The sequence below is a fragment of the Centruroides sculpturatus genome, unplaced genomic scaffold (genome assembly GCF_000671375.1).
Source record: "Centruroides sculpturatus isolate CEXI.00-Female unplaced genomic scaffold, Cexi_2.0 scaffold677, whole genome shotgun sequence".
Classification (NCBI taxonomy): domain Eukaryota; kingdom Metazoa; phylum Arthropoda; class Arachnida; order Scorpiones; family Buthidae; genus Centruroides; species Centruroides sculpturatus.
The window spans coordinates 404,570-421,844 of record NW_019385011.1 but is presented as its reverse complement, the minus strand read 5'-3'; the positions used below and the strand labels follow the sequence as shown (position 1 = coordinate 421,844).

The 17,275-nt window shown below is 28.1% G+C and overlaps 1 protein-coding gene across 1 annotated transcript in view; it reads right to left on the bottom strand.

The window, feature by feature from the left end:
- The window catches only part of LOC111633377 (glycosyltransferase 8 domain-containing protein 1-like), a 19,894-nt gene extending 4,188 nt beyond the window's left edge, over positions 1-15,706 (bottom strand). The window contains exons 1-8 of the mRNA XM_023377932.1: positions 15,699-15,706; positions 14,311-14,415; positions 10,906-11,183; positions 8,052-8,139; positions 6,448-6,548; positions 4,145-4,311; positions 1,801-1,906; positions 630-697 (exon numbers count right to left, since the gene is read on the bottom strand). Coding sequence (XP_023233700.1) covers positions 630-697; positions 1,801-1,906; positions 4,145-4,311; positions 6,448-6,548; positions 8,052-8,139; positions 10,906-11,160 — 785 coding nt within the window. The 5' untranslated portion in view covers positions 11,161-11,183; positions 14,311-14,415; positions 15,699-15,706. The remainder of the gene's footprint in view (positions 1-629; positions 698-1,800; positions 1,907-4,144; positions 4,312-6,447; positions 6,549-8,051; positions 8,140-10,905; positions 11,184-14,310; positions 14,416-15,698) is intronic.
- Positions 15,707-17,275: the final 1,569 nt, after the last annotated feature.

Here is a 17,275-nt window from a genome sequence, read left to right as displayed (position 1 = left end):
ACACCCTTGCCCGTCATTTCCGACAGGTGTTGAAGAAGAGAGAGAAACAGACCACCTTGGACATGCTTTTCAAGAAGCCAGCTGCCAAAAGACAAAGGATGGAACAAGAGGAGTTGACCCTGCAAGCTCCAGTAGCCTCTCCTGAATCTCACTCCGATTAAAAAACAATAAAAAGAGACCTGCTGCAATGTGTAAAAAGTCTGTATCTGTATGAATGTGTGAATAAAGTGTTCCTCCACCTCCTCCTCACAACATCTGACTACCGGCATAATTGGTGACTGCTCCATTTTCATTTTTTTTATGGTACAGTATGGTTATTTTATGCTGCAGAACAAATTATATGTTTTAACATGTATTTCTATGGGAAAATGCGTTTCATATAACAGACTTTTCACTTAACGGACGTGCACCTGGAATGGATTAAGTATGTTATACGAGGCACCACTATAGTTTATACTATATATATTAAATATACTTAAACTATTAACAAATAATTTTTAGTTAAAGGTTATAGGACTATTCTGAAAATGCATTTCTGTATATGAAAAAAGTTGACTACAAAATTTTTTGCCAGTTCTTTATGTCTAAATATTAAGAAAATTTTTTTGATTATGCTCTTATTAATATACTCTATACTAGTTTCTCTCAAACCAGGTTCTGGAGAATCTACAGATTCTTTGAAGGGATATGAGAGATTCTGTACGAGAAAAAACTTATTGGAAATTCTAAATTTGTATGCAAGTCATTTGACATTGATCATTTGGCCACTGATAATATGTAGACAATCCATCAGTGCTTCACTCTAGAAGCTTTTAAAAAAATGCTGTTTTCATTCTATTTTTATTAAGATAACAGAAACTGTAGCTTAGTTTGGTGGGGATGAGATATAGACAATAGTGTTTCCTGAGTAGATTCCATAAGATTTTTAGGGTTCCATGTGTTAAAACAGATTGGGAAACACTGCTTTAATATAAGGATTCCCAAATGCAGCCATTATGGCTATATGTAGCCACCAAAACAATTTTGGGAGTTTCCAATTGCAATTCATAAGCTGAATAATAAAATTCTAAAAATGGAATGTATATGCTATTGCAAGATATCATTATTACATTTTCACACAGGTGCAATCATAGAAAAATGTTTCCTGAGAACTTCTGCTCAAAAAAACATTCTATACAAGAAAAGAAAAATTAATACTGATTGCAAAATATAAATTAGGTAATTTTTAATATTACATAGAAAATTATGTTTAATATATAAATCACACTTTTCTCTAAAGTCTTATATGTTTTATTCTTAAATATTAATTATTGTTTTAGTATTTTTGTCAGTCTAGTCCATTCACTCTATTTTTTTCCCCACCTTTAATATCATGACAATCATTATATTATTAATTTGGAAATCAATATTAGATTACCTAGTTAAATGTTACAACCATGTTTCTAAAACAAAATTAAACTAACTAAACTCTAATGCAGTTCTTAATTATAGTAAAGCTAACTAGAAACATCATAAGAACACATAACTGTCATTATTCATTAACTGCAGTCGAAAACTTTAGTGTGTATTTAAATCTTATTATAAAATAAAATGAAGTACTAAAATATCATTAAATTTATAGAATAAATTGAAATATTTAAGAAATACCACATTGATTTTTTATATAAGCAAAATTAATGACTTAATACTGAATTTAGTACAATTAACTCAATATTTATTACTAAGTTAGTAATAATTATTAATTTTTGACTAATTTAATATTTTTCTTAAGTAATATAATCTAAATGAGAGATTTATTACATTACCTAAATGATGTACATGCCATGATGGATCAAGTGGAGTTGTTTTATTATATAAAGTAACTAACATTGGTGGCAAAGGACCTGGTTCATTAAATATTTTCTCTCTACAAAGCAAAAATTATTTAATAATAATAAAATATATTTTAAAATATCAATTTTAATTATATTAAAATTGATATTTTGATTGTTTATAGANAAACTGCGCAAAAATCATCGGTGCAGCAAGTGTTTCCGGGTCAATCTGCAGATAATTCGATTCTTCCTGTCTACCGGTACCACAAAGCTTCTTTCAATTTTTCATCTGAGTACCAGAGTGGCAATTTAGCATTTTTAAGGCCGATCGACTTTGAATTGGCTGGGCTTGGGATTAAAGCTTAGTTCGCAATGAGCTCGATTCGCTGGCGAAAGCGAAAAACAGAACAAGTAACACGTCAGATATGACATCGTTTCCGGCGAATTGCTTTGATGTTCGGAACTATAGAGCTTTGTCGCTAGCGAAAAAATTTCGCCATTAATCGTATTTCAGCTAGTTGTCACGCGGTTCTAACTTTTATACCAACCGACAGATGTTGAAGTTTGCTCTTGTTTTTGTTGGTAGGTTTGTCGAGAAAGCCATCAATCGGCATGAAATAACGAATTAAGAATCACGTGAATTTTTTATTTCTAATTGCAATGGAACAAAAGCTTTCTTTAATATATAAACCGTGTCTGTACTGTTAGCCATTCTCTCAAACAAAGCTGGACAGTATTTGAGAATGCCAAATTAATGTACAGTACTGTACAGTATAGATCATTTATGGCAATATATTTTTATTTTTACTTAAAAATTTATCAATTTGGAATTAAGCAGTGATATATAAAAACCATGATTTTCCGGAAACGTATCGTTTTTGAATTTATCACTATTCGCTTCCTGTCATAAGTATCACGTGTTTCTCGCATGTATTATTAATTTACTGTGCGATAGCATAACACGAGGATATTAGTCATCGTTTCTATTAATTGATACTTCATCACTTTTTCCATTAAAAATAAATATTCCTTGCTTTTTAAGCTCGGTATAAAGTATTATATCTGACTTGTTGGAAATACATTTTATGCTCGCATTTGGAGTTCAGTTTTTTTGATGATTTTTCTTCTATATTTAGAATTTTCCTTGAGACAATGGATAATACTTCTGCTTTTTTTTTTATATTACATTAAACATCTCTTGCAAAACATTATATAGTTGCAATTTACTCTTCTTTTTTTCTGATTGGCTATGAGTTTGGCTTGCATCTTATTGGTTGAGGGAAATACAGCTATTGAAACTATTGACAAACTATTGTTAAGGTCTGTCAAAAATGCCTTATTTATACCTAATACAGGTCTGAGCTGTACTTGCTATTTTATTTAAAAATAATAATAATAAATAAACACTGTACTTCAAACAAACATATTACTGTTTACTACGTAGAAACTTGTATATCTCTCAACCTGTCTATTTTAAGTTTTTTTTTCTCGTTTCCATGAGATTCGAGATAGAAAGATCAAACTATACCCCCATTTTATATACATACAAATAAATAATACGTATGAAATAAATGTAAAAAGTTATCAATTTATTGATTTAAATACCAGCATGAGTGTAGATGCATGCTGGGATAATGTACTAAGGGGTATAAATACATCTTCAGGCGAGCTAGTTTGTTATCTAGGTCACGATGTTTGTGATGCTATTACTGGTTGTACTACTCTATCCACTGAGGAGGCCCTGTCAGGGCGAAATGCATTTGGAGGTAATATTAAATAAACTTTGTTCCTGTTAAAAGAAAGTTATAGTCTATAGTTTTTAATTGAGTATCGCAATAATTTTAGAACTTTCTGTTCAGAAATAAATATTTTTTTCTTACACATTAAGCGGGTGAATTCGAAATTTCACACCTTTTATGTGAATTGACGGTATTACGTCAATCCACATAAAAGATGTGAAATTTTCGAATTCACAGAAACTTGTAAATGAGGAGACACTACTTAAAACCAATAAACAACTTTTAATATTAAAAAGAAACATAAATGATAATTGATCTGTCCGCTTGTTTTGCTTAGTTAGATATTGATGAATTTATTGTTTCACTTGCAGTGGTAGTTTCAAGGCCAATGGTAGAAATAAAGTACTGTATTTTGTTACAAAAAGAAATTCAATGGAAATTGATATTTTAAAATTTATTGACTCAAGTGCTTTTAAAATTTGGGGAGTTTGGGGGAACACAATATATCCAAGTCTGTGATATAACGAGGCACTACTGTATTAGTACTGTAATTACTTATATAATTCTATTGATTTGAATAAAATTACTTACTTTCCATTTAAATCAATCCAATATTCTAACTGTTCTGTTATCTTTTGACTATTCCAAGTAGTCATATTCAATATATATACTCCAAGACTAAAAACACATGTATTAGGATGAATATTAAGTACTTTTAGATGACTGTTCTGAAGATTCAAATACTTAATATATTTATTCTAAAAATATAAAAAACAAGAAACATTAATAGAAATAGAAATTATTAATTATTATTCTTAAAACTAGCTTGATATTGTTTTTTTTTTAAATTTAACATAATCAAAAATGGAATTAACTAATTGGAACAGAAATCACTAACCAAATCTCTATAATTTTGTAAAAAAATGTTTATATTATTTGAATAAAATCTTGAAAATAGATATTATAACAAGTTATTATTTATTGTTACATTGTCACAATGCCAGGCTGAAGATTTTAATCATATTTTAAATTTATTTAATTTAAAATATATTCTCTCCACCTCAAATTAGTAATGGCTTGCCCTGCACATCATACTTTTCCTTTAACAATAGAGCTGTGCCAGTCATCTATCCTTTCAGGATTTCTGAACTGAAAGAACATGACTTCTCGTTTGCATCGGAAATTTCTATATAGTTAATTGAGACCTCCTGCCCTTAAGCTTTCCATATCTGGTCGCATCTTTCATCTATCTAACTCTGTTCTTGAGATTAAGGAAAGACAGATCGATGGATCACAGTGGGACTTTATAGGTCTACAATTTCTTCAAATTGAAGCCCAATTATAAAATCAATTATATAGAATAGAGATGGCTACCTGTACTTGGTCTCAACTTAACCTATCACTCCAGAGTCTATGAGTCCATTAACACAATCTCCATGAAAACCAGAAGAGTGATATAACAGTAACATCACCAACATCAAAGAGAAGGTGTTTATAGATTCCATTATGGTAGATTATATGTATATGTATCTTTGGAAGCATAACACTAGAGACAATATAGCCTCTGTGGTTTCACAGTCAACTGTGATTCAAAAATACGAAAAGAAAAATTCCAGAAATAAATGATTTGTAAGTTTTAAATTGTGCACAATTCTGAATTGCAAAATGAAATCTTGTAGTATCTTGCCCAGAATGTGAATCATCCATTTGCTCAGCATATCAATACTGATTATGATATCTGTCTATTAATCACTTGGTAGCCATCTTGATTATCAAGTTGACTGTCACAGTATTTCAGTGCTTGTGTTCAAGTAATCTTTATTTGTTATTAGAGAGGTTGTATCTACAAATAATAGAAAATACTGCACAGTATCTTTTTTGTATTCCCAGCTAATACTTCATTCCACCAAGAGGGTAAAAATTTCTGGGGAGAATACTGCAGTATATTGTTATAATTATTACATTTTATTATTAGTTATTGTTGTTAATCTCTTTGTGTGCCTAATTTATAAATTAACTTTATTGTAGGTATAAACATTATGTATAAAAAAACATAGTATATATAAGGTTTGATACTATAGACAGTTTCAGTATCAACTGGAGGTCTTGGAACATATCCCCTATAGATAATGATTTGATAATGATGTATTGAAAATGATCAATATGAATTAAAAAAAACAGTCTACAAATAAAATTTGTTTCTTCTTGTTTTTTAATTCACTGTACAATATAATGATCAGACTTCTTAACAAATGTACAGTGAAGGCCTTTGCACCTTGTTTTTAAAAAGTTTTTATGGGTTTTAAAGTTTTTATATTTTTACTTCCTTTATTGGTCAATTTTTTCTACGTTTTAACCAAAAACTTTTATTTTTACAGTTTTACTTGTTCTATCCCATGCTTTTAACAATTAGTTATTCCAGTAGTTACTATTAGTTATATTTTTAGTTTTACCATCATACATAATAAGGACTGAGGAGAGGCATAAGGCCCAAAATGAATATCCTTTGTAAAATATAGAAAATAAAAACTTTTCCCATCAAGAGGAGTGTTTCTTTGTTTATCACACAAGTCAATAGCAATTTTATGCTAGGTTCCAAGGAACATACTACAATTCATAGTATGTTTACTTTATTTGCAGTTTTGTGTGTGACAGAATAATTTTTCTTTTTTTTTATAATGATCAGTTTTAATAATACATCAGCTTTCCTCAATAGTTTTTCTCAAAAATCTAAAGATTTAATGATAATGAAATACATTATATAACTCCAAGAAAGCCATATCAAAGGTTCTTGCAAGCTGCATACAACTCACAAACCATATTATGGCCATTTGATATAAAATAAAGTAAATAAGTTTCTATAACTATTTCTAATATTTTAATTAAATACTCACACCAAGTGAATTGTACTGCTTAGAAATGACATCACATTCATATGAAAAAGCTCCTACATTATCTTCTAAGATTGTGGCATTTGCCAATTCAAAAATATCACCTAAATATAAATTTATTACTTAAATTAGAAAAGTAATAAAAATATTTTTAATTAAAATTATGCATATAGATTACATACATTATATACAACAATAAATTTTGAAATATGTTACACTTTTAAATATTAATAGTATAGAAGATAAAATTTTATTTAAAAAAAAATATGATGGTCAGATGATAAAGATATCTGCCTGCATTCCAAGTAGCCTAGATCCAAATTTCTATCAAATCCTCAAGAAATTTTCATGTAGAATCTAGCATGGATATGTCAGGTTCCAACTTCATCTCTCAGTTAAACCATTACAAGTCTGGATGAGTCTATAATATAGATATGTTAATACTTACCCTGCCAGAAATGTAATATTACGTTTTCCGCATTCCTTCGCAAAAAACAAAAAATGTAATATTATGTTTCTCAATATATCCTGTTATTTCTAGCTTTAAAACTTAACATTATGTTTTCAGCAATGAAAATACGATTTCTTTGTGTATTTTAGTGTCTGTTAATAAATAGTGGGCACTATTTATTCAGAAATTTGAAATATAAGTGATTTCGTACAACCACAATCATTGTCTTATTCAGAGTTTCGTCGCCATATTTTGCAAGCGAATATCAAGTTTTATTTTTTATATATGAGTTAAGTTTAGATATGGTGCATTAACATACTAACTAATAATTGTTCAAATTCATTAATAAAAAATCAACAAATATAGTGCCAATTATATTGATTCATCTGATTAAAATGTCGCAATTGATTTAGGCCTAAGTGAGATCGAAGAAATAGAAATAAGCCATGTAATTTCGTGTTATTATTTTAAACCTTTATAGTTTATATGATGTTACATAATTTATATACTTTTTAAATATTATCAATACAAAAGTCAAATTCTTATATTTCTGATAGTGCTAATGCCATCTTATATTCGGCAAATGTACATAAGTACTGTACAATTGCCAAACCAACTCAATTATGAAAAACAACCAGAAAAAAGTCTACTAATAATGTTGATACAGTACATCATTATTATGAATAAATTCATTGATGTACTATATATTTCATACATAAAAATACAAATTTTAAAGCTATATTGCAGTTTTTAATTTTTTTCATTGTAACTTTATCTCTAAAACAAGTCCAAATGACATTAAAGCACAATGCATAAAAATACATCAGAATTGAGTAATGTACAGATAAATGTTCCCAATATCAGAAACTGTTTTTACTTTTTACCTAGCTTTAGTCAATCGTTTTTTATTTTCAGTAGAAAATACTGTAAAATTGCTTAAATCAGTCAGCACACAGGTAAGGAACTAGGTCAACTGGACCAGCAGGGTATAAGTATTTTAAAACCTATGTTAAAAGATCTTGTAAGATCTTTTAACATAGGTTTTAAAGGAAAAATTTGTTGCATTACTTTCTGGCCTAGTCTTGTACATTTAATATTCATAAAATTTAATTTTTTAAAATTTCACATATAGCAATGTATAATAAATAAATCTAACCTTGTACAATGATATCATCATCAAGGAATATCCATCGGCCTTCCAGATCTGGACTGATTTTTGACACAAATATTTTTGCATAACTCAGCTGAATAAAAAAAAAGGATTTATTTTTAAATACTCAATGTAAAAATAACTTCATCAATAATTTATATGTATAAAATTCATAAAAACCATATCTTTTATTTGAACAAGATATGAGTTCAAACTTAAACATATCTTCATCCTTTGCATGCATATATAAAATATATGTTTATATTTATATTTATCACTCAACCCTTGTGTATTATATACAGTACATATATGCATACATGAGGGTTGATTGATAAATAAGGTCTCCTACTGCTTTAATTTAATTTAATTTTCTTTGTATGTTCTTCAGAACTTAGTATAAAGTTGCTATTGAGAACAAATCATACAGGAACACTCCTTTTGATGGAAAAAGTAGATTTATTTTCTATAATTTACAATGGATATGCATTTCAGGCTTTATGTCCTTCTTCAGTCTATTTTATTATGTATATCGGTAAAAATTAAAAATAATTATAGTGACAGCTGGAATAACTAATTATTAAAACCATGGGATAAAATAAGTAAAACTGTAGAAATAAAATATTTTGGTTGTAGAAAATAAATCTACTTTTTCCATCAAAAGGAGTGTTCCTGTATGATTTGTTCTCAAAAGCAACTTTATGCTAAGTTCCAAAGAACATACAACTAATTAAGAGAATAGCATGCAATCAAGTATTAATTTTCTTTACTTATGGAAATGAATAATTGCTTCTAATTTTAATATTTTATTAATTATTTTAAATTAATTAATTTAATTTAACTTTAAATAGAATGCATGTAAACAAAGAAAGTTAAGTTTATTTTTTGTACTTTATTCAAAGCTTTGTATTCATGTCTGTGTGCTAAAACAAACTTTTTTACTGCAGAGGCAACATTACTTCAGGAAGCTGTACTTTCATGCCTTTTTTTCTTCAAGTGTTTATAAGTAAAGCTGATTAAGATAAAAGTGATTTTTACTATTTGGAGGACAAGAAACAACTTTGTAATTGGAACTTTTGATTGGAATTTTTCCGACTTTTTCCTAGGATTCCTTGGGATGTAATTAGTGAGACCAAAATAAAAGTTAGTTTGTCAGTTTATACCATAATAACTGTTTATGTCAAAATTTGCATACAACATACAGTACTCAAATTGGATGCATAACTTTCTATGAACACTGTATAACAAGTTTTCAATCATTCTATATTAATTATAAAGCTGATATAAAACATAACCCAAAATTTTTATTTTTTATAAATAATAATAAATGTAACAGCTTATAAAATATTAAATATATAAATTGTTTTTAAACCATTTTCACTATTTAGTTTGAATATTACATTATATGTTTGTGTTTAAATATTTAAATTTAGTTAGATATTTTCCTCTCTCGTTTTTGTACATAATTTTAATAAAATTATAAATTTATCAATAACTGTGTGATGTACAACATTTTGATTTAAAATATGAAAATTATGATAAACTTGTTACTTGCAGTTAATATATACTTATATCTTGTGAAATCTTCCAATTGTCCGTTTTCAACCTGACGATGGCCTATGGAATAGGTCGAAAATGTTTGTTTTAAATAAACTTTCTCAGCAACGATAAAGGTGTTTGGTTATTGTTTAGTATTTTGCTGAGCACGTTCTATTTAATGTTAATATATACAATCAATTTTGTTTTTACATAATTTTGATTTAAAATGGTCTGGAAAAACTCAATTCTCTTTTTATATGTTTTGTTTTCATCTAATATATTTCAATAAATTTGCTTTTTTAAACACTTCCATTTAATTTTAATCCTAAGTAAAATATTCATACTTTCTTTTCTAAAAAATGAATTATAAAAAATATTCTTAGAATTTGCATTTAAAGCTGCTATATATGCTCAAATAAATATTAAGATTTGCTTGTTTTTTTTATAATTCATTTCAACATATGTAATGACATTCGGTTTTTCATTCCAAGTTTATCCCACAGTTGAAACAATCAAAAAATATTATTTGAAGTTTGACAATTTGTTTATATAATTGCATTTCTTCCAATTCTTTCACTATGGAATTATTTTTGTATGCCATTTGGTATTAAAAGCAATGCTTTCAGTTGCACTCATGCACAACTGCACATTGAATTCTATGAAGTTGCACAGGTGCTTTTACTTCTTGTGCACACAGCTGACAGCAGGATATCTATAAACAATCATAATAATCCAAATAGTTTGTATAGTATAGATGAATCTGGACAATTGGGAGATAGTATAAATGAATTCTAAGCAAAAATTCATGTGAACACATCAGATATTTTGTCTGAAAATTTTTGCACAGTTGCATTTCAGCATGCACAGCTATACAAAAAATTAGAGGGAACATTGGTTAAAACTTAGAGATATTTTGATGTTTAACTGAAAAGTTGAATAAAATTAAAATTAAATTTGTGCAATTAATATAAATCTATTAAATGCTGCTGGTAAGTTAATTAAAATGGTCCCTACTGTAATTTAATTAAATTGAAATATTTTGTTTAAACACATCCTATTAAATTAATTGGTTTATTGTGTTATTTTTACTGGATTTTAGGATCTGGAACCAATCTTCCATTTTTCATATAGACAGTATCCTTTTTTACAGGATATTTTACACAGATTTTTCAGCAATGTATCTGTCATGCAAAAACAAAATTGAATGTAATTTATATTTTAATTTGCAATGCTTCTTGTAACACAATTATAAACATAATTAAAAAGTTCTATCAATACATATAAATTAAACATTTTTTATTTTTAAAATATCAAAATAACTCACCAAAGGATTTCTATGATGCATATTTTCTAGATTCTGAACATGAGGTAAAAATAATTTATTTTGAAACACATTAATTTCATATGATATTGATTTTAGTTTACTATGTTCAATCCAAGACAATAAATGATAAGCACTGCTATTATCTGTCACAATATAAAAATGTGTTGGATGATTAGTATTTGAAATAATACTGTTGATGGCTGTGATTACACCACCCATACGTGAATTTTCTGTCACCATAAATACTTTTATCATATCCGCTGCAGTATATACATTTCCTAGAAAGAAAAAGTCTAAGTTTAAAACTTAAAATTTTAATTAACAAAATCATTGTACAAAAATTAAATAAATTTAAATAATTTTTGATAGTGAAAAAGTTATAATCAGATATATCTCAAAAACTGGGTTTGTAAAAATATACCACTCACAAAACTATCACCAGCACATGGCAAGAAAAAAAGAAAAATTTACTAACATTTTCATCTATATGAAATAGACATCCTCAGGTACAATATCAAACAATGGCTAGTAAAAATAGAATGTTTTTTAAAAGTTCAAACTGATTACTGCGTTAAAATTTACATTATGTTCGCGATATAATTTCCAAATATGTATATTATTTAAACAATAAATGAATAAATAATCAATTAACTTTACGTTAATTACTATGACATAAATATCCTCTGTAATTTAAATCATCATTAATGCAAGTTATCATCAGCAGAATCTAGTTCAAAAATGGCGCGCCATGCTGTGGATAGCGTGTCCGTTTTCTTGAAGTTAATAGCAACTCCTTGTTTAATTGCACGATAGATCTCAAGTGCCTCGAGGTATTTGAGTTGTGCTTTATCCAACACTATGTGTAACAATTTTGTGTTCTATAGTTCAACCCGGACCTGCATACGTCACTAACACTGTAGTTGTCAGCTTTTTTCTTATGGAATATTCATGTTTCTTCATCCTCATGGCAAGACCTCTTGCATGTTAAAATTTATGTTATGCTCAGGATATAATTTCCAAATATACATATTTGGAAATTATATCTTGAACATAACATAAACTAATGCAACATATTCTAATTATGTAACCAGTTTGAACTTTTAAAAAACATTCTATTTTTACTAGCCATTTGTTCAATATCATTTGTACCTGAGGATGTCTATTTCACATAGACGAAAACATTAGTAAATTTTTCTTTTTTCTTGTCATGTGCTGGTGATGGTTTTGTGAGTGGTATATTAATAATCAGATTCTCAACAAATTCAATCTATAAAGTTTATATGGTAAAATTTGGTTTTGTGAACAGAATATCCCTTGAAATTTTTTTCAGATGAATTGATTCTTTTGAAATTTTGTAACTTATAATCACCACATATGAAAAAAATTCATGTCATCAACTTTGACAAAAAATTAAAATTAAATAAATATAGGAATAAGACTATTTTTTAATGATTATCAAAATAATTTAGCACTATTTGGTAGGGACAGTGATATATATTAAAATAATTAAATAACTACAATGAAATTAAGTTCAGAAGATATTAAATAAAAAAAATCAAGAAAATCTGAATTCTCTTTTACTTAAACTTCAACTCTTTTCCAAATCCTTAACTAATTTTTTAATTAATTAGTAACCCAATAAAATTCAGTAAATTGTTAGCTTGATGAAGAATATATTATTAGACAGAGTGAGATAACCAAATAAATAAGGTATAACAATTTGCAGGGCTTTCAGTCGGCCTTGGTGTGATAAGCCCTGCAAATTGTTATACTCTATTTATTAGGTTGTCTAACTGTGTCTAATTTATAGTCATGGGCAAAAAGCGTTGTTTATTATTAAGAATATATTATATTGAACACCAAGCATTTTATATATACAGTTTTTTATTTACATGATATAGTCTCTTGAAGAATCTTAAAACAACAAATAATTATTTTAATGCTGAAAATTCATTTAATTTACATAAGAATATTTTAACTTTAATTTCATAAAAAAATTGCTATTAAGATGGTTCAATTTCTAACCAGAATTTTGCAAGTTACTGGAAAATAGCAAGAAATTTTAATTTTTTTCATTTCTTTCTGGGAGCCTAAATATCTCATCTTGGAATGGTAATCCTGATTGGATTATCATTCAAAGTACAGACAGTGTGAAATGTGGTAATAATGGGTTTTCCAAACACAATATATAATATGATATGTCATTAATTTCGTGTGAAAGAGGTATCAAGCTGCTGAAATCTTAAGATAACAGCACAGCTTGGTTACACTATCATCTTTAAGTTTCAAGTGTGCAAATGTGATATGAAGTCAGAGGCAAAAAGAGTTGTTGCTTCCAAATAACTAAAGGTGCAGAAGTTAACTGGAAGCAATGCTAACAATATCCTGGGATAAAGGTGTTTTTTTTTTTTTAAAGCCAATTTCTTGGAATATGAAATTATTATTAATGCCAAACTTCCTCAATGAAAGTAAACTTTTAAAACTGATATTACTTTCCTTTCTGATAATGTGGCCACATTATCAGAAAGGAATATGAGAAAGTTTCAACTACTATTAAAATTTACACTGTCTAGACCACCATGTTAAAAATCTATACAGCTTATCAATTGATTATCATTCATTTGGACTAATACAGTAGAGCCTCGAAAACTCGGCACTTGATAACCTGACACTCTGGATAACTCGGCCACACCCTGGCAGAGCAAAAAAATCCTTAGTTAATTAATTTTCATGATAAAGACAGCTTTATGCCTCATAAAGTATTTTTCTGAGGTCTGTCTTATCAGGTAAATTACTGTACAGTGTATTCATTAATTTTCATTTTCATGTAGTAAAGGCTCTTTGCCTTCATAAAAGACATACTTTTCTTTTGTTTAAGGATATTTGGGCAGTTTATTCTTTCTTGTATTTTCAAACAAACAATACATACAAATACAGTACAGTATTTTCTGAGGACTCCACACTCGTACTTATTTTTTTAACGCCATTTCCGATAACCCGGCATTATCACAAACTCGGCCATCCTTCGGTCCACATTAGGCCAAGTTTTCGAGGCTCTACTGTAATAAAATTTTTGGAAGGCTAAAAGTTTAAATCTGAAATGCAGCAGTGCATCAACCAGTAGTTTCAAGCGTGGGCAGTCTAAATAATTTTTCACTGCTGGAATGGAACTGCCTTATTGATAAAGCAAGTACCAAAGTATAGGGGACAGTACTTGTAAGATGATGTGCAAATAAAATTGGAAGCAGATAAGATATTTATTAACACTAAGATATGGTAAAATTCTAATTAGGAGTTGAACAACCTTCGTACTATTATATTGATAAATTTAAATTTGAATCATTAAATATTCATATTAACTAAAAATATTTATATTTAATTTTGTTTATTAAAAAATAAACTTACGATGAGATCCAGTTTGAAAATGAAAAGATGTCAAAGGAAGCCAAAATAAACTTAAACTGTAGTAAACAGCTAGAATACAGCATAGTGCTAAAAGAACTAATAAAGCTGAAATATAAATTTAAATATTTTATGTAAACAATTTAAAAAGTTTTATATAACATAATACAAAAATATAATATAATTATAATAAAATATTGTACAGTATATAGCAGGTGTGGCCAAACTTTTATCCCTTAGGGGCTACTTATTTGGTAAAATATAGTCTGCGGGTGACTATGAATATGGGCAAACAATTTTAGGATTTTTATATGTGCATGCGTTAACATTCATTTGCATTGTTCATCGGGATAAATACAAACAGTATGGGTACGTTGCACAGACAGTCTATTATTGTAAGAATAAATTATCGAATTAAGATTTTTAAACATTAATTTAAGTGAAATCAAATTGTTCAACTTTAGCTTCGTGGGCTACTTTCAAAACCTTTGCGATTGACTGGGGTCTATGTGTTGGCCATCCCTGGTATATAGCATACATTCAATTATCAGAAATATGCAAGAACTGCATTCTCTATTACAACAGTATTATATATGTAAAGTTTGAGTTTATAAAAAGAAATTGTATAAGTAGGCTGCAAGTGCCACAATAAGGGTCTAGAAAAGCATCAATTTAGCCACAGTTGATATACAGTTTATTTCATATACCAGTATTATATACTAATATAAACATTCAGACTCAATAGTTGTATATTAAAGCCAAATGACTGCTAAATTATATCAGCCCATATTACTACTACTATTATTAATTAAATGCTAAGTAATTTGGCACTAGATGCAGACATTAATTAAGTGACATCTCTTGCTAAATTTAATAATTATAATTAAATCCAATATTTTAATAATTAATTTAGTAGGTTCTGAAAGAAAAGAATCAGCCCAGATAGGGGCTTGAACCTGCAATTCCTGCTCACTATGCAGACATGTTGCCAGTTATGTTACCCAGATCTTTGTCCGATCCTCTCTTCCAGAACTTATTAATTTAGATATAACCATATCTGATTATTTATGGTGCTGACCACAAAAGACTCAGCACCTACAGTCTATAACTCCTATCATGACACTAAGCCAACTATTGCATCTACCTCAGCATGATATAATATATTAATATATATATATATAAATATAAATATATTAATATATAATATAATATACAATATATTAANCTGTAAAAATTTCTATATTTTTTAATCTATTACTTTGCTACTACATATAAAAAGTAATTCGCAAATTAAACCTTATTTTAAATGACTCCTATTTCTCGAATGACCTCTATCAGATGAAAAGAAAGTCGTTTATCATATTTTCTCGTTAATGATCTCGTTATAATACCTGTTCGATGGAAACATTATTCTTACTGTTCCAAAAAAAGAATAAATATTCGATCTGTAAGTTTCTTCTACTGCGAAAAGAAAAATTTATTTTACTCTAATAAATTCTAGATATTCATTCCCTAATATAGAAATAACAAAGAATAGATAAGATAATTTTTTTTAAATTATAGTACTTATTGATTGATTTAGTTTATAATGTAACTAAAAGTTTAAAAATTTAAGAACAATTTTAAATTCTTCAACTTTCTTTAATTAATTGTATAAATAAATTCATATATTTTAAAATAGTTATGAAGAATGGGTGTTCTATATAAAAGGTGCCTATTAAGAGGGCGACTAACAATAGAAGCATTTGGAGGATTCGTGACCGTACCAGACTAGTCCAAGGTTAATTAATAACAGTTTTCTGTTTTTACAGCAAATTAACATAGATTGCAATTGTTGCACATTACTTATAACTTAACTTATAACAAATATTATTTAAAGTAGTGGCTCGCAAACTGTGGGCCATCCCCAAAGAGAATGCGTTTTTGCTCTTTTTTTTGGCGTGGAAATGCTCATATATATATTATATCATATATTATATATATATACTAATCTAATATAAACATCCAAATTCAATATATTAAAGCCAAACAATTGCCAAATTATATCAGGCTACACTATTACTATTATTAATTAAATGCTAAATAACTGCCTGCCTCTAGCGCCAAATTATTTAGCATTTAATTAATAATAGTAGTAAACACCAACTGTACCAGAAAATTGGAACTGTACATGAAGATTACACCTTAATTCAATATTTCCAGAAAAGAAATTCAATCTCTTCTGTGAAACCTTCATTCCCACTACAGGACAATAGGTTTCACAGAACAGTAAAGTATATAGGATCCAAATACAGATCACTGCAAGCCAGGTTAAAAGATCAAATATGATGTACAAGAAGGAAACATTAATACAGCTCTGGCATGTTATGCCAGTGATTCAGGGATTTCCCTGTTGGGACCAAGCTACCCTAATACACAGGGTCTTCGACTGGCAAAACATTAGAATGTTGAAAGCTGTAGAGATCTACAGGGTGCACAGGAGTGGAGCCTGCATCAACACGGACGCCATTCATGTACCAAAGACATGGAAATACTATCTAGACTCATAAAGTATACATCATATAAGATATGTCACAGCCTGTATTTAAGCGTATTTAAAACTTTTAAACTTAGAACATGACAGCTTCCTACCCCTAAGCTTTCCATATTTGGTCTCAACTTTCTTCTAACTTTGTTCTTGAGATTAACAAAGGACAGACGGACAGACACCAATGGAAATTTATATGTTTGCAATTTGAAAACTGCAGCCCAATTATGGAACAGATCTATTATCAAGATTTCCCAATTTTGAGATTATGACTAGAATTACTAAAGATTTGTGCATCTAGTGATAAACTATAATTAATTAACAACTGTTATTTAAAAAGATAAAATAAAAAAAACATATTCAAATACTATTTAAGGCTAAAAAGTTGACTACATATTAAATTTTCACTATAATGGTTCAACAGAGTAGCCAGCAGTTAGT